The sequence below is a fragment of the Protopterus annectens genome, chromosome 7.part0 (assembly GCF_019279795.1).
Source record: "Protopterus annectens isolate FY-2018-M chromosome 7.part0, PAN1.0, whole genome shotgun sequence".
Classification (NCBI taxonomy): domain Eukaryota; kingdom Metazoa; phylum Chordata; order Ceratodontiformes; family Protopteridae; genus Protopterus; species Protopterus annectens.
In genome coordinates this window covers 601,731,075-601,752,844 of record NC_056739.1, presented here as the reverse complement: position 1 = coordinate 601,752,844, position 21,770 = coordinate 601,731,075, and the positions used below count along the sequence as shown (strand labels likewise).

Genomic DNA, 21,770 nt, shown 5'->3' with positions numbered 1-21,770 from the left:
GACACTCTTTCCCTGTGGAAAATCAAGTAAGGTCTCTTGACACTCAAGGCCTGCAACTCAGATACTCTTCTCGCTGAGGTAAGTGCTACTAGAAGTAGAGTCTTTTAAGACACAAATTTTATATCACATGAATTAGAAGGTTCAAAAGGAGGGCTTGTTAATGACTTAAGCACCAAAGTCAAGTCCCAAGGCTCTATGGGGGGCTTCACAGGAGGGTTAACATGTAATACTCCTTTCAAGAAGGTTTTGCACAGGTGGTGTGACATAACAGAAGAATTATCAAATCCATTGTGAAAATCGGTGATAGCTGCTAAATGTACAGCAATTATCAATGCTGAAGCTCCTGCATGTAGAAGGGTAGTCAGGTATTGTAGGATCTTCTGAATAGGCATACAGAAAGGGTCTATGTCCTGATCTTTGGGCCATGTAGAGAACCTAGCCCACTTGCTAGAATAATTTTTTCTGGTGGAAGGTTTGTGTGAAGCCAGAAGAATCTCATGGACAGGAGATGAAATATCAGGTAGCCTGGCAATCATCAGAAGTGGAGAAACCAAGCTGTGAGCTTGAGGCTGTGGAGATTGGAGTGAATCAGTCCCTGAGGGTGAGATAGCAGACCTTGGGATTGATCCAGGATCCACGGGCTGTGAATCAGATGAGCCATAGGAAAGGGAATCAGACCATTTGGGCCCAATAAGTTGCAATAAGGATCATTTTGCTTCTCAACCTTTGAGCTTTCTGGAGGAATTTCAGGATGAGGGGAAACAGGGGAAAGGCATACAGCACATCCGGGGGAAAATCGTGTGTCAGAGCATTCCTCGGTGACTCCCCCTGAGGGGGGGATCAGGGCAAAGTAGCTTCTGCATTTGTTGGTTAGAGGGGAAGCAAACAGGTCATAGCAAGGCCTGCCCCAAAGGCAGAAGATCTGATCCGCTAAAATAGGACTGAGTGACCACTTGTGAGGCATCAGGATGTTCCTGCTCAGATTGTCCACAATAAGGTTGGAACTCCAGGGAATGTGTATTGGTATAAGAAAGTGGTTAGAAGCTATCGCCCAGTGCCAACTTCTCATGGCTTCCTAGCACAGGGGGTAAGACCTGGTTCTACCTTGTTTGTTGATATACCAGATGACTGACATGTTGTCCGACTGAACTCCAATGGTCATGGAAGGAAGGGATGTATGGAACGCTTGCAACATTAAGAGAACTGCCCTCAATTCGAGGACATTTATGTACAAATTGGCCTCCATGGTGGATCAGGTGCTTTGGACTGTCTTTCCCTGGAAACGCCCCCCCCCCCGACCCCCCCAGCAGAGAAGCATCCGTGGTGGCAGAACAGTCAACATCAAAGATTTGATTCTGGCTTCATCCACCAAAGCATTTCTTTCTTGCAAAGATTTGTAAGGCATATCAAGTGGTCGAGAGGATGGGTTAAGATTGACCATTGTGAAGAAAGGAGCCACTGTACTAGTCTCATGTGCAACCTCACCAGTGGGACTAAGGTAATGGTTGCTGCCATAGAACCCAGTAGTTGTAGTACAAGATGTGCTGGTACAAAAGTCTTTTGGAGGAAGACTCGAATCTGGCCTCTTATTTTTGAGAGCCTGTGAGGAAGAAGGGAAGCTTGACAGGATGTTGTGTCGAAGATCGCTCCAATAAATTCCAGTGTTTTTGTTGGGGACATTTGAGATTTTTCCTTGTTGATCATAATCCCCTTAGTGAAGAGCAATGCCTTGAGTGTAAGACAGGCTATGGATGAGAAGATTCCTGGTTGTGGTGGTAAGGAGCCAATCGTCTAGATACAGAAACACCTGGAATCCTTGTAGTCAAAGATGAGCTACTACAACTGCCATACAGTTGGTGAACACTCTGGGGGGCTGTTGAGAGATGAATGGCAGTACCCTGAACTGGTAGTGATTGGCTCCCAGCCAGAAGCAGAGAAATCTCTGTGAGTGCTTGTCCATCTTTATGTGGTAATATATGTCCTGGAGATCTATAGAGCACATCCAGTTGTCATTCCCTAGGAAGGGGAGGATGGTCTACACCGTGACCATCTGGAATTTTTGAGGTTTTATGAATTTGTTCATCAAGCTGAGATACAGGATTGGTCTCCAGTCCCATGTCTTTTTTGGCACTAAAAAGAACCTTGAGAAAAAATCGGATCCTCTCTGGTCAGGTGGGACTGGCTGGATGACTCTTTTTCTTTGCAGCTTTTCAATTTCTAAGGCTGCTACCTCCCTCTGACTGGGTGAAACATCGGGGATTCATTTGATGGGTCTGGGATCGAATGGGATATGGCAGCCTCTGGATATTATTCTCTGCACCCATGCATCAGTAGTGATAAGTTGCCAGGTTTGTAGGTGCAGGAAAAATCGACCCCCGACTGCTTCCAGCGGAAAGCAATCGGGCCGCTGCTCAGGAGCGCTGGTAGGGTTGGCCAGAGGAGGAATCTCTAGCGCCTCTTTTGGTGGACCACTTCTGCCCTGAAAGGGGCATCTTCTGGATGAGTTTCCCGCTCTGCCCTGGGGTGATTGATCACCACGAGTGTCATGAGAAGATCCTTAGGACTTCTTGAACCACAATTTTCCTCCCCTCTGGTTCCTAGAATAGGATCTCTGGTGGGTGGAAAAATGTATGCCCACAGCAGACAAGGTCTTTCCAGCTTTCTCATTTCGTGATAGTGTGTCTCTTACTTTGGGACCAAAAAGGGAAAATTCATCAACAGGCACCTTGACAAAGGAAGATATAAAGGGGTCTGAGAAATCACACAAATGCAGCCAAGCATGCCATCTCATGACAATGCCTGATGCAGCTGCTCGAGCTGCCCCCTCCATGATGTGAGATATCAAGCACATCAAGGATTTTGAGATAGATTCCAGGGTAGCCAGCTGCGAGGCGACAGTGTCACGCACCTCATCAGGCAGTATCCCCGCCAAAGAGGTAGACATTTCAGAAATTCAGTCTCTTTGGAGGCGGGTCAAGTGTGCCAGATAGTTCAGCGATTGAATGGCAAAGGTCTCTGAAGCATAGATCCATTCCCCAGTCCGGCCAGAGCCCAAGACTTCCTGTTCGGGGAATGAACAGTGGAACTATCTTCTGCCAGTTCCCTCTTGGTGGCTGCCACCACGACCATGGAATCAACCACCAACTGCTTGGACCAATTGGGCTGGTCTTCTGGGGTGGATAAAATTTTGTCTGGCTTCTGAGGGACAGGATCTACATTATACAGGGCCTTACAGGAATGCTGCATGATCAGTTTTACAAGCTCATCCACAGGTGGGGTCACCCAGGAAGTAGATGGCTAAGCACGGAAGGCCTGCAAGAATACCAATTCCTCCAAAGAAGGGTTAGAGGACATCCAGTCTCCCCCTCTGCTTGAGGATCTCAATAATATTTACAAATGAGATGTCTTCCGGGGGAGACCAGGGAGACCCTTCTCCCTCATTGCAATCGGTGTCCTCTTGCACCATTTCTTCCGGGGTGGCTCCCCAGTGGGATCTTCTGAGGAGGACTCCGATGAAAGGGTTCCCTTCAAGGGAAGGTGTCGCTGCTCCCGTGCTCGGTATCCTAAAGTAGGGGGTTGGGAGAGCTGCATGCTAGAGGGGGTTTTGGTGTCGATGCCATTGGTGCTGACTGTGAGCCTGTTGAGGCAAGGACCCTCTCCATCACCTGGAAAGCAGGCCCGCCTGAGGATGGATGGGAGCCCGGAACCGAGAAGGACAACCTGGACAACCTCGCAACCATGTTCACACCCCAGCCTGAGAAGCCCACCTCCAGGTGAGGAGCTCCGAGAGGACTGGTAGCTGTCAATGGAGTGGTGGCCATAGATGATGCCAGAGACAAAATAGGCGCGGGACTAGGACCCACAGTGCTGACAACCCAATCACTGCTCCAAGAGTGCACCGGTTCCAATGGAGACGTTGTGCCAAGAGTAATCGGTGCAGACAGGGGAACCTCCGCAGTCAGAGCCGAGACAGTATACAATGGAGTGGTCATCGGTACCAAAGTCTCTGGGACCTGGGAAGAGGCCAGAGGAGGATATACTGGTGAGTATGCCATGAAAGCTTCCATTCCAAAGGGGACAGAAGACCTAGCATGGGTGGGCAATCCTCTAGCTGCCAGAAGCTGGTCCACAACCCTCACTACATCTTGTTCTAAAAGGCTCCTGGTGGATTTGTAGGAGGCTGCTGAAGGAGAGTCAGGTCTTTCAAGAAAGGGGCTAAATTGGTGCCCTGAAAAAGGGTCGTAGGTTGGAGAATATCTGGTTCTGGGAAGGTGTTCAACCTTTGGAACTGATAGGGTCATTGTCTGTGGAGCCGTATAATCTATCAGCACTGTGGCCAGGTAGTCAAAGTCAGTGTCAAGACCAAGGACTGCACCAAGGAGGATGGTGCAGAAGCTGGTACTTAATAGAAATAAAAATTAGAGGCGGCACAGAGGGAGAAGCCATAGAGCTTGGTGTCGAGGTTGTCTGTACTGAAGGCGCCGAAGAAGCTCGGTGTTGACTTGATTCCGAAATGGACGGAGATGTAGGAACTAAGTGACTCTGTTTCTCTTTGTGTTTTTTAGTCTTAGGAGACAGTGAGACCTCCGTCTCAGAGAGATCCTCCAAAAAACTGTTTTCATTAAACTCTTCAATATCAACTTGTTTTTAGGCTCAGCCAAAGTGCGATTGCTAAAGCTGGAGCAGATATCACACGAAGCATTTATGTGGTCAATGCCCAAACAATAAACGCACCGAGCATGACCGTCTGAGTTGGACATCTTATGCCTGCACTTATTGCACTGCTTAAACCCCAATTTGGCTTTTTCAGACATAATGACACACACCACACTAGTCCAAGCAACAAGGTAAACAGTCAAAAAACAACAACAGCAGAGTTAAAGAGAATAGGGTTTTTTTTATATCCAGATAGAAAGAAGGAGAAGAGTAATAACAATGGTAATTAGAAATACCGCAAGTGGTAGGAAAGAGGGCCTACCTAAGGTAGGAGAGAGGGACAGTACCAACAATGGTATAAAAGGAACTACCAAAGGTAGAGGGAAGGGAATAGAACAAGTAGAGCAGTCTAAAGAAGAAAGATGGAGATTAGTGAAAAACTGACTAAAAGGTAATATATTGATAGGAATTTACACAGAAACTCTACACTTAGCTTTGAGAGAGAAGGCTTTGCACATCTGATGAGGAACATGGCAAACAAGATCTGAAGAGACTATGAGAGGGGCATTATGGGTAGGTCTTAGCTGAGAGTTTTTGGCTGGCTTGAGCTTGGTAACGGCTGTGTCAGTTCCGAGGACAGAATTGAAGTCCTATCAGTAAGGAATTAATAAAGATTTACAACATCAGATGGAATCTTTTAAAAAGTCTTCCAACTCATTACATTCCCAGAAAATATGATCCCATTTACCTTTCTTCCACATCATACCTCCAACAATTGCTGTATACCTGAGGAAAAATTCTTTGGAGTCTACTTGTGGTATAAAAATACCTATGTAAACACTTCCAAGAAAAGATCCTAAATCTTCTAGACTTTGTTGAATATTTGGAAGACATACATATATCCCCCATTGTTTCTTTGTGAATTGCTTATCCAATCTCTCTTCTCAATCCTTTCTAACCTCCTCTGATTCTTATAGTTATCATGCAATATTTTATATGCTCTACTAATTATCCTTTTCTTAATGGCAACTTCTGTTCTAGATTCTACTAAAATCTATTTGCCTACATTCCGATATCAATTCTCGACAGGGAAGGCAATCTCTAACCTACAGTCCAAATAAATTATTGGCATCTTCCCATTCTAGTACCTTTCCCTCTCTAGTTATTTGCTCCCAATACCTTTGCTCCTTTGCCAGTTTTCTCCAATAAATTCTAGCTCCCATCTTGCCTATGTCTGTATCCCTGATTGCAGTAATCCCTATCAGTAGAATCTCCTTTCTCTATTCCCATGTTGGCTTAGTTCTTAGAATACTTTCTGCTACCTTATGAATTGTCTTTATTCATTTTATTATACTATTCATGCCATCTAATCTTGACACTGATTGATTCTTATTATTCATTTATAACTTTCTCTATTTCTTATTGCTATCATTTTCTTAAAAAGATCTTTACTTGTTCAGATATTTTTTTCATTTTCCATTACTCTTACAAATCGTTTTTCTTTTTTACATATTTTCTCTACAAATTTCTCTATCACCTCCAAAAGATCTTCTTTGTATTTTACATCTCCATTCCCATCTAAGATAGCATCCTTCCTTCTCTCATTTTTGTTTCTTTCCCTAAATAAGTGGAAACTTCCTTTTTTCTTTTATAAAAATCTTTACCAATGAAACATTATTTTATTTTTCATACATATGTTTTTCTGTTTCCCTTAGTATGTCACTTCCTTGTGCTAGCACTCTCATAACTTTATTTTATTTATTTATCTTTTTATTAGCCAGGTTAGTCCCACTAGGCTACTAGCCTCTTTTCATGGGAGACCAGAGGTGGTATTTATACTACTAGAGGAAATTTGGCCAGGGCATTGGGAAACTTCCCTTACTCTTTAGATTCCATAATTGTGGAAGAGCTAGCCACAATTACATGTGCAGGTCTCACTCCTGGCACAGTGAAGGCTGGGAGGATGGTGAACAACATGGATGAGTTGATGGAGACAGCAGACACAAATGCCAGCTTGCTGCAAGAGGATTCTGACACAGTGTTTCAGAATAATTTGTTTTCCAAAATTGGAACCAACAGTGAAAGAAGAATGTGTGATTACAACCCTGCAGAAGGGAGAGTTGCAAGATGATATACTGCAGGAGATGCTGTTACAACGTGAACCAGAAAATGGAGGAGATGTATTGTGGGGAGAAATAATGGGTAGAATCCAGACTGTAGAGACAGAAGAAATAACAAAAATGGTTATTACACCAATGAAAAAAATGTATGTGGAGACACTTGGGAATACACAGGAACAGAAAGAAAAAAAAAACAACATGATAGTGTGAAAAGAAAATATGTGGTGAAAAAACAAAGCAAAAAGCACATTGAGCTAAACAGATATGAGCTATGGAACATTACAGTTTTACCTCTGGGTGTCAAGGTACAAGAAGTAAGAGCTTTATTGTCATAAATAAAGAGAATTTCTGTGGCATTATGTTTGAGACCATTTAGGGAATGGACAACTTTTTGTGTGAACATGAAAAGAGACAAAACGATAACCCATGGAACAGTTATGTGATAAAAGCATTTTGTGTGTAACAAAGAAAATAATTCATATACAATTTCATTTAGAAGTAGAAAAACGAGTCTTTAAAAAAAGACATTTAAAAATGTTTTCAATAGGTGATGGACATTTCAAAAGTCTATGACAATAGAGGTTTATAGACTGGAGGAAAGTATTATAACGTTGTTTTGAGAATGGAAATGGAAACAATTGAGGACAATTAAGACTTTTCTTGAGAGAAAGATGGACATTTTGTGAATAATTGTGAAAAAATATTATATATTTGGGAAAGCAGGACATGGTGCAATAAAAATGAATTAAAATATTATAAATTATAATAAACTGGGCATTTATGGATGGACTGTAAAAATAGATTAACTTTAGTAAAAAACAAGGAAGTATATATAACAAACTGTTAAATGATTGGAAATTGAAAATGAAGACAGTATAGAAGAAAAAGAAAAAAGAAAGAACAAGAAGACAGAGAGGAGGTAGAAAAAGATTCAGAAATTAGTGTCAAGGAAGATACAAACTGGAAAACAGTGAATGAAGAGTAAAATAAATGAAAAGAGAGTTTAAAGGAATGAATTTTAAAAAAGAAAGGAAATGGGTAGTGAAAATTAAAAAAAATGTTAAATGATTTCTCCTAAATTAATGAATAGGGAAAGTAATTATTTAGGAATGATATGACTTCAAGACAACATGAAAAACAAGTGTTAGATGTTATATTCACTTTTATATGGAGATCTAGATTAAATACAGTAAAAAGTGGAGTGTTATACATGGACAAGGATGAAGGAAGATTAGCATTACTAAATCCAGTAATAATTGCAACTTCATTAAATTTATATAAATTGTTGAAATGGATAAATGAAGAAAATGACAAACTAGTAGTAACACTGTTTAAGTATAGCTATGAAGATTTCTGAGAGACAATAAGAAGAGAAAAAGTATGCATTAATAAAATAAAAAGTATCAAGAAAAAATAAAAATGTGGAAGATAAAGATTAATCAGATAGATCAAAAAATATGGTATTGGAATATGATACAATATTATTGTGTTGACCCTTGTAAACATTTATCAGAAGAAAAGGAAAGTAAGAAATGGTGTAGTAATAGAGTAGAATGTCCAGATTTTCTTTGGAAATTGGGAAAAAAGAAGTTGCCAAGAAAAGCAAGTATGCCTTATAAAAAGAAAACTGAGAGATTACATTTGTACTGTGGTGATGAATAAACTACAGAACATGTTTTTCTAAAATGTAAGAGTGTACAAAAATTATGGAAAAAAGTATATGAAGAATTTTTTTCATGAATTAAAAAATAGTAATGACATAAACATGGACATAAAATAATTAAAAGGCAGTAATAAAAACCAACAACTTTATTATAAAAATAACATCATCAATAAGTGCTTTTGTTCCTAACTTACTAAGACTTCTTCAGACTGAATAATGAACAAGCCAAACCTGTAAATATATAAAAATAAAACAAATATATCATCAGGTCTTCCTATAAAATATAAAAATATATATAAATATGATGCTAGTGTAATTAATTCTAATATGTGTTGTAAAAAAAGAATAGTAAATATATGAGATATGTAAAAATATGTAAATTGATATTTATACATATATGATAATGAAAAAAACAAAAACAAAAATTTTCAAATTATTGATGTGGTACATATAAACATATAAATAAAATATACATATAAACAATATACCTTCTTATACCAAATATATATGATATAATATATGATAAATCTAGTATAATATTTAATATATAAATAAAAATATTTAAAAATACAATTATAAACTTCTTAGAATATATATATATATTATAAAGAAATTATTTAATAATTTACGTTTAATCTAATCACATATAATTATACATTGACCGTAATAATACTATTACTTAAATTCACCAAATTAATAATATATACTACATCAAACAAAAATAAGTTCTAATTCATCAAACCAGTCTTAGATCTATTCTTTATGAATTTAACAAGGGTTTTGTTTCTATACTTAAAACTGTCTACTACTTATTCTCTTTAATTCACAGAATGTTAACATCACCAACATATACACAATGCGCGGTTTAACAATTGCACAAAAACAACATTTTTAAGAAATTCACCAAAAACACTAGTGTTATGCGATAAAAAGGGCATTAGTGATCTACTTTATTCTGTAATACCCACAATGTTCCCCATTCTCTCACAGTAAGTCTTGTAGTCTTTTCTACAATTCACACACTAGTCATACGCGAAAACTAAAACAGCATTGCATGTTAAGTGATTTTTATTTGGCCACTTAAAAATAATCCAATTGTTTTCCCCAAAACATGCTACTGCATTTGAACCTATATATTTTTTAAATTTTCAAACCTACTTCCACATCCCTCACATTATTTGGGCAACATTTTACTTCAATCTTTAAGTTATATCCCCTCTATTTTCTCTCCTTTCCAAAATACCAAGGTTGATTTTAAACTTTCTTTAAAAATAATCCATTAACTTCTATTGCTGATTTTAAGCTTTCAGCTATAAAATATTTATCTTAAATTTTAGAAGGTCCAGCCCCAATCAAATTGCTATCATGGAGATCTCTAAATTGAATCTGGAACCCCTATTTATAATTATTATTAACTTTTGCCATCTTCACTTACTTAAAAGAATCTAGACCCCCAAATTTCATTGAGATATTGCTTCTCTACCCATACACTTTTTAGCCAATTTTAAAATGCATCTCTTTTAAGCCCCTGTCATCACTAGGCAAATAAGAGGCAGACCACATCCCAATCATCATTAGGCTCTCATGGGATTGTTAAATTATCTACACTTTTGTTTAAAATAAGTAGGTCATCAAGGGTATCCTTTCAAACTCACCACATTCATAGAGTCTAGAGTCCAGGTGGCGTATTGCTTTTCATGCTAATAGAACCGTTAGAAACAGATTTGTTTCGTAGTTCCCATGCCTCCCTATAAAGTTGTTTGAAATTTTACCTTTGGTAACCCAATAATGCAGTTTCTGAAGCGTACCATTTGTCTCATGTCCCATGAATGTGTTCTTTTCCCATAAAAAATATTCAAGTTGGCAACCGGGTATAAACAATCCCATTGCTACCCAGTTTATCTTTACATAATAAATGTGAAGAAATTGGGCCCAAATATCAGACATAAGCCCTTTTGTTAGATTTCCAATTGAAATTGTTCTTTTCTCCTACCCAGAACTGTGAATCATATAAATAGCTCACATTCCATCCACAATTTTAATGGCAAATGTAATAAATCAATTGTTAGAAAACGAGATTTTAATTGTAAGAACAAATTAGTCTTTCAAACACTGATGACGCCCAATTTTGGCTGTCCATTAAGGCAAAATGTATAAATGCAACAAGTAAGCCGAAACAGATGATGGGTAGTTTAAAAAAAATGACCAGGCCCGAAACTTCGCAAAACAAAAATATTCAATCTCATTAATGTGTAATTGAACAAATGCAGGGAAATTCATGTCTAAAATGAAAATCATAAATAATAGTTCCTTTCATAAAGCATCACATAATATAAGTCATTCTAGATATGCCAAAATTGGACCTTGGTGACTCTACTTTCGTGTTATTAAAAAAATACAACCCCGTATGGACTTGACCAACATAGCATTATGTGCATGAAAATCAGTTTGAGTAAGTAAACAGAAAACATGATCTATTCAAATATTAATAAGTGTTGTCATCATAATAATAATTTAACATCTACAATAGTCAAATTGTCTATGTAAAAGGCACTTTCGAAACGCAAATCACTCAGATTGATATTCTGTAATGGCTTTCAAAAATGAAGATCTCTCTTTGTTAGTGGACACATTGTTCAAATTGTCCTTGTAAAATTACTTGAGACACCATAATTTGAATGTTACATATTCAACCTAACTTGGTAAAAGCTTTTCTTTTTCAAGTTAGTTTAAAGGTGCTTCTAACAAAAACTTTTAACTGTATTACATCATTCATTAACGGGTACAAACTTTTCCCCTTTGCTGTGAAGTTTTAAAATTGAATTCATTGATTGCAAGTTGACACTTAAAACACCATCGTTGTTTAAAACATCCCTTTAGAATAGTAAAACAAATTCCGTCCATGAATTGACTTCACAAATAATAGGTTGTTTCCCTTCCATCGTTTCCAATTTAAGTCCCAAATTCTCAAAGTAGAAGAATAGTAGAGTATTTTAAATTTTAATACATTTCATAATAATATCATATTACTAAAGCATCTTTCAAAGCCATGAAAATTCATTCATATCTGGCATATTTTCACAGTGTTATTGTCATGTAATATTTGCTTTGCACATTGTTTGTTCATACCATATCAGCCTTGTAATTCAGTATAAAAAAAAAAAATTGTTGCCCTGAGGTTCAACCAAATCAACATTATGCTAGTAATCGAACATTTACATTTGAGTTTATTTGAAGTAGTATCCCGACATATTAGTGCTCAAACTCAGTGTTATTTACATTTACATATAGAGTTAAGTAAAGCACCCTTGTAGTCCGTGCATGTCTTCACATAATTAAGAGAAACAGTTGAGTCAGAAAAGATGTAAATGTCAGTCAAATATCATAGATCTGATTTTACATGTTTTTGAAATGTCAAGGACCACTATCTCAAGTCTTGTTGACCTCCTCACTCCTTTCCTTGATTGATGGAAAAAAGCCCAAAATATTCTTCCCCTTGTTTAGAAGTCTCTCAGATAATCATTATGCAAACCAAGGGCGCCCAAAAATTCTCTTTTTCACCAGAAGCTGTCACTAACTGCGGACGATTTATGATTGCCGCATTTGTTTATTATAATAAATTGTTTGTGTGTTTTTTTTTTTTTTAGCCTTGTTCTTGTGGACAAAAAACTGTCAATACAATCTGTAACATCTCATAGTTTGATTTATGCTGGAAAAATAATAAATCTTGAGTAATGTGATCTTTTTGTAAACCCTCTCACTTGGTAGTTTTAGTTTGGAAAATAACAAATCTGTGCCTGTTTAGTTTGCACTAACAAATTCCCATGTGCCCTTTGTCAAAATGATCAAATTCCTAAATATAGTGATTATAAGTCCTTACCTGCCGAAATCTATATAAATAATCTCATAAGCCCAAGGGTATCTGTCCCTTCCGTGGGTAGTTTCCATATCGTAACTGTCCGGTTACTGTCAAAACCCCATACCTGCCCTTTTTCTCGTAAACTTGTCTAGCCTCACTGTACTACGGCGGGTTTGAGTGCACGGTTTCTGTTCCACCGGACCAAACCTTCCCGCGTATTAGTAGAGATTTCAGTTATGACGTATAAACTGTCATTGGAAACCGGCGTTGGTTCTATCTCAACGTGGTGCTTCTCAGGAACGAATGTTTTCGTTTGTGGTAGGTTGAATTGTAGGTGTGATTGGCTTGTGGCACCCCAAGTGTTACCGAACGCCCCAGTTTGTGCATGTGATTCTATGTGGGTTGTTAGTTTACCCTCTGGGTTGTAGTCATGCTCTACCGGTGAGTCAGGCACTCCGTGGTTCTCTACCTCTAAATCTCCGCTGGGGCTCCCAATAATTCGGTAGTAGGTTAATGCAGATTGCTCCCATCCCCGTAACCAATTTTCCCTAGTGGTGACCAAGTTCTTTAAAACCAAACAATGAACAAAAAATGCAAATACAAGCGCTCAATCCTAAGAAACACCAAAAAATGAACAAAAAAATGAAACCAAGGATAAAGGTAAATGTAAGGCTAAGAGGTCTAACTCTCTACAGGAGCATAAAAATCCACAAATCCACAAATTCAATGAACGAACTGTTGCAAAAACAAATTTACAGGAACTAAACACACAAATTCCAGTGACACCTGCTTTCTTGACGTCTACAGAGAGCGAACACCAATTATATTTTTATAAAACCCAATCGGAACCACATTACAAACCAATTACAGCCAAAATAATTTGTAATTGATATACCTTTAAACAATAAATTGCACTGAATACATTTTAAAATAAATAAAATATTAAAATAAAAATGAAATAAATAATATATATTGAACAAAACAAAAAAAACAAAAAATAACATAAAAAATATAAAAATATATATATGTAAATATAATATATAAAATATATATAAATAAATATAAATTGATATATATATGTATATATAATATATATAATATTTAATTATATAAGGAGTAGAAAATAATATTTAAATATATAAGATGTAAAACCATTATGAGATTGTGGTTCCATTAAGAAAGGATACCATAATGCCCTTTATCTACATATTTTGTGTAATTTTTAAAAAATTTTGTTTTTGTTGTAGTAAAATTAAACCTAATATATGATTAACAAACAATCTTTAGGTGATTATATTATGGAAATGCAGATGGGTTAAATGCTACAAAATACCGAGGAACAATAGAAGTATTTTAAAATTCTTTCTTGTTAAAATTTATAATTTAGATTTAATTTTAATTATGCTGTAGATTTATTATTTATTTATGTGCTTGTTGTAATTTAATTCATTGTGTCAATAATTAATTCAATTAATTCAAATTATTAAACATATTAATATAATATATATATATTATAATAGGGTTGTACATTAATTTTTATAGGACACATTTATATATTTAAATATTACATTTAGATATTATTATTAGATCCACATAGTTATATTTTATATATTTATATATATATATTCATATATTTATATATATTTTATATATTTATATATTTACAGGTTTATAGATTTATGTCAGGTTTAAAGGTTGGATTTTTTTTTTTTGTGTTTTTTATTATATAAATGTATTCATACACATAATTTTATTATTTTATATTTTTTATATATTTTTTTTTTGTTGCAATGTATTCTTTTACAAAATTATCAATCAGGAATTTTTAATTTTTTTTGGTGGTAAAGAATGTATATAAGATATATAAGACTATACTGCAGGTGAAGACTCTGATGATACCAGGTTTTCTGGTGGCGTTCAGTCATTGAATTTGTGGGAAACGGGTACATGTGGATTCCCTAACAACAGTTCGTGGTCTTAGCCTTATTGTTACCTTTATCCTGTGGTAGACCTGCGTTTGCCTTTATCAGACTGAATAATGCCTCATAAAAGAAATTCTTAAATACTCAAATCACATCACATGATTGCCAATTAGTGTTTTAACCTTTTCCTTTATAAGTTTGCAACAAAATCTTCTCGATTATTTAACCGTGGTGGGTAACATGCATTTAACCTCACTTGCCATAAATATTCATGACACCCTAGTTCATCCTCTGCATTAAACATTTCCTCTGGAATTTTTATCTCATCCAGTACTAAAAATTTGAAAACTGCCTTGCATTTACTCTACTTATAATGCCTCCCAAGGCATTCTTTTCATCACCCACTTGTACTGCATGTTTATGCTCCTATATTCATTTGTACAATTCTCTTACAGTATAACTCACATAAAATTACATACAAGACATACAGAACCCTAAATAAACTACAAATTTGAACTTATAGGCATAACATCCTTTGATTCTTATACTGTACTTATTGATACTAATTTCATTGGTATCAATATACAGATAGTCACATAAATTGCAGTTCAAACATTTAATCATACCAGTTTTATTATATTTCTCTCTGGGCATATTTAGTTTAGCTTGAAAGTAGTTTTTAAAACTCCTCCTTCTCTTTTGTGTGAAAACAGAATTGTCACCTACTACATTTGTAATTTCAGGATAACCACTAAAGATTTTCCAATTATTAATTATTATATTTTTGATGGCTTGTGCATCACCACTATTGTGGATCTGCAAAGACATTCTAAAGTCCTTTTCTTTGGACTTATTAATTGCAGCTACTTCCTCTTTTCAGTATATTGTTTATACTTCTGCTTATACGTTACCCATCACTGTGTCCAAGTTTTATAAAATTGTCTCATTGTCATATGATCTTTCTTTAATATTTCTCTCTCTCTCTCCCTTATCACTTCTCTCTCCTTTTTTAAACTCTGCAGTTAATCTCTATTTTTCCTCCTTTATTATTTTGCTGTCTTCCCTATCCTTGCCCATATTGCTCTAAAACTTCAAAACTCTGCCATCTGTACTCCAACATTATTTCTTTCATGTCTTTAGAGTAAACTATACAATCAGTCTCAGTCATAAAATCCCCCTTTTATATGTCAATTATCTGCTTTTTCCTGCTTTTAAATCTCCATATTAACATCTTAATATTTTGTCTTATTCTCATATCACTTATCAGTACCCTTCTTGATAGGAGGGTCAGAAAGGGGCACGGGAAAATACAGAATCACAATGGGAAGAGAAGGAGGGATAGGGTGGAGGAAAGGAGATTCTTTTGGGGGGTAAGTGCCCTTTTTATTTATGAGAAAGGCAGAATTGGAGGGAAGCAGGAGGAAATTTTGTTAGGAAGAAGGGAATAAGGACAGCAGTAGGAGCAGGCACAAACAGACAATGTCAAAGATTGAAAGAGAGAAAGCGGGGGCTACAAAGGAGATACAAAAACAGAGAGAGAGAGAGACAGAGGTGGACAAATGGTGATAGGAAACACTGGACAACAAAAATGTGAGAATGAGTGGCACTCAGGAAATGAGAACAACATGGATGGTAACCACAAATTCATCCCCAGTTTAGCACTCATGCCCCTCATGAATAGGAAAAACATGTAAATGTTCCATCACATCTTTATTTTGCCCATCTCTGGGTTATTTGTAAGCAGAATATAAGGGTTAAAAACTACCATGAGAATGTAAGGCTTAGCATCACAGATCAATAGCCTAGTAAGTACGTATGAAATTAGAAGACCATATTTCTAAAGTTTATGATCAATTAAAAGAGGCTGGAAGCTCTATCCTTATATTCAGTGTTTTTATAAGGGCAGATCTCTGTCTTGCTTACAAGCCATTAGAGACATAGTTGACCCTGACCTTCTGTATCCCTACGAGTTCAATGTTTCCACCCATAGTAGAACCATGGACCTAAATTTTCACCAGAAGAAAAATAAAACAGTGAAGGGCCAGGTTTATAACCCAGAGCCTCCCAAATCTCTTGGAATAAACTTCCCCTGCATGTTAATCAGTGTGACTAGGGACATCTCCTTTGCTGCACCCCACTCTTCCCCGTAGTCTTTGTCTATATTGTATGTTTGTATCCACCACTGTTGCCATCTTCTTTTAAACATAACCTAGATTAGTGGATTGGTATCCACAAATTTACTGTGGAATTAATTGGCATTGCCCTCCTGTAGAAAGAAGGTGTCACCTGAGAAAGGGAACTGGTAAGGTGTCAATGGTCGTAAGACATAGTAGCCTTGAAATATCTATGAATCTATAAATAAATGATGAATGGAATACTGCAGACATAAGATAAAACTAATGTTAAAGGTAAACCAAGAACTGGGACACACAGATTCCCTGAGGACTAGGGCCTACAGTGGGGGAGGTATTCCAACTAACTTGGATACTGGAAAAAAAGAGCACGTTGTAGCCAGGTGGGTATGCAGCAGGTGGGATGCTGGGTTACACAACAGAGATCCCTATGCAGACTCTGACAGATGGGGGTAAGGGAAAGACGATGTTGTTCTTGCACCTGGAGAAGTGTTGTGTTACTTAAGGAAGAGTCCTGTGGCTTGCAGTGGAGTGAAAAGCTTCAGAAAGGAGACCAAGAAGTCAACCTGAACACATGTTTAGGAAGTTAGAAAGGCTGGTTGATGTGGATGCACTAATTCCTATATGCAGGTTGTCAGCCATGCCATTCAGAAACTTTTTGCTTAAGGGTAAGGTGAACCTGTTGTTGCGAGAGATTAACAGTAAAATACTGTATACCAAGCAGCCAAGAACTCAGGACTGGAAGATGTCTGCTTTCTTTATTTTCTGCTTTGCTGAAGAAATTAGCTTCCAATTAATTTCCACTGTATTATGTTACAGCTCTGTCATACACACACCTTTTAATCATATAACCATGTAAGAATCCTCTCTACCTAATACAAAAAGGGACTCTACCTTCTTAAAGTAACAATTGTATTTATAACTATTTATGTAGGTTTACATGATTACACACTATTCTGGAGAGAACCATCCCACTATACACACACGTGCACACACACACACACACACACACACACACACACACACACACACACACACACACACACACACACACACACACACATACACTCATAATGTATATAGTAACAGAGAGAGAAAAAACATGCACCCAGAGGTGTACATTTTTGGGGGGTTATATCATGCCCTTGTATGTCTTCACCAACACACACACACACACACACACACACACACACACACACACACACACACACACACAAAATGTGCATTTACCCATACATGAATACTACACCCACATGCATTCTTTTGTTTAGAAAATATTTTAACACATCTATGTGTTAATTTTCAGTTTGACATAAACACGTTTTGACTGTTTGTGTGTGTTGGTGCTTGTGTATATTTATCTATGAATGCTAACTTCAAAATGTTTAGATCTACTTAAAAATGTGAAACAGTTTATCACTTTAAAAGTTGCAATGAATTTTGGTTTGTTTTTTTTGTCTACGTAAATAAGATGTTTAAAGCAGCAGTAGAAAAAGAGGCATAAAACAAACAAAGGAAACTAATCCTGATGTCGGAAGTAATATATTTGCATATGCTAAGATAATGTAAGCAATCACATGATGCCATCATTATAGTAATACAGTAGCAAGCTTTTTTTGATGCAGTTGTTGCATATTTTGAAATAAAATTATATGCACTTTTAAATATTGAATATTACTAACTTTTATTTCAAAAGAAGACTTACCATTGGCCCCCGTCTACCCCTCTTGATTTGTGATATATCAGGAACTGCTCCAGGGGGGCCCATGTCTCCTGGAATGCCCTGGGACCCAGGCAATCCTGGAGGTCCTTTTGGTCCTGGAAGACCTCTTTGTCCTGCTGCTCCTGGAGGACATTACAAATAGACAAGTTACATCTAGGAAAAACAAATATAATTCTAGAACAATAAACTTATTAGTATTTAAACAATGATAAGCAACCATGCTGCTGAAATATTCCATTGCTCTGCTATATCCCAGTGGAAGCAATAATCTTTTACATCATTAAAATGATTTTCTGATTCATTCATATCTGGTGATATTGTAAATTGTTATATTAAAATGTTCTTTCACATCATTAATCTTTCACTTTTTGATGCATTTTTCTGCTTGTATATGTGTGTGTGTGTGTGGGGGGTCCTTATTTGATTAACTTGCAGTTATTCGACCCCCTCAAAAAAACATTTGAATATAGTAAATGGCATAATGTCCCATATTTTATATTTCTCATGTCAGCAGCAAACAATTTGTAACCAATATCTAAACTTTGTGCCCTTTTAATATACATTGGCAGTGTAGCATTACATATACTGCAATTTATACAAAACATGCCAGAGGATGCATTAAAGGGCATAGCTCAAGCCATATGGTTCCCACTATAAAGGCCCTGCTCTCATGATGCTGTATTTTGCAATTCAGAAATATGTTAGCTGTAAGGAGGAAAGACCTCATTATCAGTCAAGCTGCATGTCTGTGAACTGCAGTTACTACAGTGATGTGTAGGTCATTGCTAAGCTGTATGTCACAGTAGTAAATTGGTAGTAAATTTAAGGACTGGCATTACCCCCCCCCCAACACTCCCCTCCCCCCTACACATACACATACACAAGTACCACAGTCCCTGTGCCTGTCCATGACTTGTCTGCCCTCCAATGTTTTCCTCTCACCCTCTAATCCCCTTAATAGCTAAAATACCATTATGGCACAATTATAGTTGGCCTAGTAGCTAGTGGTTCTCCTCATCTTCAATCTCTGTATTGAAGCTGATGTTGTTACGACACAAAAACAGAGAGTAATCCTTGGTATCTAGTGTTTCCCCCACCCCAAATCCCTGTACTGAAATCAGTGCCATTATGACATGGAATTAAAAAGCAGAATGATCTCTGCAGTCTAATAGCTCCCCATCCCAATTCCCTATATTTCTCATCAGATCCAGTCATAGTGAAAGTTCTAGAGAATAAACAGCAGTCATCTAATTTGCCATCTTTGCTTAGTTAAGTAGTCTCAGCACCTGCCTTTGGTACTGGAAGATCAGAGAGCTGTGGGAGTTGGGCTTTTTCCAGTACTGACACTGCAGTGCAGTATAAGAGGGGTGCTGCACTGCTGATTGTGTCATTCTTCAGATGAGACATTAAACCGAGACCCCATCTGCCTGAGTTGATGGCAGCTCAGGTAGATGTAAAAGATTCCATGGCATTCATTGAAAACCATAGGGGGTCTTATTTTTACGCAAAATTTACAAAAGGGAAACAATGCATTTTTACATATCTGCAAATGCAAAAAAAAAATGTACATATCATATATGTTTTAAAAAATAAACATTATATTTTACCACCACCCTTTCATCTAAAACCCAAACTTTATGTTCTGAATCTCCAACAAATCCCATGTTTTGTTATCAAGTAGAGTAATTGCATTTATATCATGTTATCGAAAGATGAAAATAGCGAACGCTATTTCATCAGCCCCAAAACATCTAAACATGAAAATATCGAACATTCAGAACAGCAAATTTTTTCCCATGGAAAAACTTTTCTGCTCCGAAAAACATACACACAACACAAGCACATCAAACAAACAGCAACTACACACATACACTTAAATTCCTACATCTAACGGTACACTAAACTAAACATACACTACTATCTACCCACTTACCTTAACCCAAACCCTAACCCTAAGGTCCGTCACTATCGCGCACTCACCTAACCCGTGCCCTAACCCTAACTCACTTAAACCACCCCTAACCCTAAAGTCTGTCACTATCGCACACACGCCTAACCAGCGTCCTAACCCTAACTCACTTAATCCGCCCCTAACCCTAATGTACAAACAATCGCACATTTACCTGAACGCAACCCGTAACTTTCCACCACAGCACTAAGAATAGCGAAGCCACAGAAACGGCCAACCAAATTCTTTCCCAAGGAAAGAATTCCCTGTTCTGCAGCTTTGCTATTCTTAGTGTTCGCTGAATAGTGTTCGATATCAGAACATTTGAAGTTTTAATACTTCGATGTTCTGATATAGACCCGAGTAATTCACCACATCCTGCTTTCCAAAGAAACCAACAGCAAGCAAAACTGCTTCTGTCGTATCAGGTACAGATGCATTATTTCAAGGATATTCCCCACATAAGATCATATTCATATTTATATGAAGAACTACCGGCTATTTCCATAACTGTGTACACTGATTCTATAATTTTGGAGTTCTAGAGCAATCTAAAAAAGAAGTGCAGCTTCTTCAGCTAAAAATAAATTCCACTTACTTTCATCAGTCTGTTTTGTTTTTTAAAAAACGTTTAACTGGTAATTTATTCCCCATAAGCCACCATAAGAAATCATGGTGACCCCATAGATTTTAAATGCATTCTTTTTATCTGTAGTGACTTATTTTGTTTGATCCAAAAGCTTATTCCAAAGTTATATGTAAAAAAACATTTTCAGATCTGACTATACCATAATTTCCTGTTTGGAACCATATCCAAATGCTTATAACTCAACTCTTTCATTTTTTGATGTACTCAAGTAAGACTCCACCTGTATTTATTTATTTATTTATTTATTTTATTTATTCTGTTTTTACCTAACATAACAAGGGAATTCATATAGTGTAATCATAATGCATGAGCAACTAATTTGTCTAGGTTAGACAGTAAATGCTGTAAACCCCAGTGCAGGTGTAATGATTTAAGATGCACACTAGGATTAATCAGTCCACTGCCACTTTCACTGTTTATTACATAAAAAAATCCAGTCTAATGGGGTTTAGTCTGGAACCACAAATGAAGCTAAAAACCAATTCTAGCAGACTTTTACTGTAAATACACCTCCTAGGTATCCCAGTTTTCCTAATATGACAGAATGAATTAAATATATTTTAATTTTGATATGATAAGGTATAAAGCCTCCACTCATCCATTATAATTATTATATTGCATAGTACAGTTTTTCTGATTGTGGTTAAATAATATCCCTTCCCTGAATTTCCACACCTAACACTTCAACCTCTTTAATCATACAGTAAATGCCACCTACTTTTATAGTAGTGCCATAGTCGTGACATTTCTCTATACTCAAAGGCAGTCCACTTTTATTTAATATTTTTACTAAATCTTGCAGTACAAGTGCAAGCCAAAGCTTAGGTCTTCCCATAATTATTAAAGTAATAATGAAAATCAAAAGCCTAGGTAGATGCACCTCATTTAGAAACTACATTCATGCAGCAAGCTTGTTGTCGGTCAGGTCTGTTATTACTGCATTCACGACTAGGCAAAAGAGAGCACAGTGCTGTTATTACTGCATTCACAACTAGGCAAAAGAGAGCACAGTGCTGTTATTACTGCATTCACGACTAGGCAAAAGACAGCACAGTGCTGTTATTACTGCATTCACGACTAGGCAAAAGAGAGCACAGG

At 36.7% G+C, this 21,770-nt stretch overlaps 1 protein-coding gene across 3 annotated transcripts in view; it reads right to left on the bottom strand.

Annotated features, from left to right (window-relative positions):
- The window catches only part of LOC122806621 (collagen and calcium-binding EGF domain-containing protein 1-like), an 876,736-nt gene that overhangs the window by 248,331 nt on the left and 606,635 nt on the right, over positions 1–21,770 (bottom strand). For all 3 annotated transcript variants that reach the window (XM_044077195.1, XM_044077194.1, XM_044077196.1), the window contains one exon: positions 18,058–18,197. In XM_044077195.1, the coding sequence (XP_043933130.1) occupies positions 18,058–18,197 (140 nt within the window). The remainder of the gene's footprint in view (positions 1–18,057; positions 18,198–21,770) is intronic.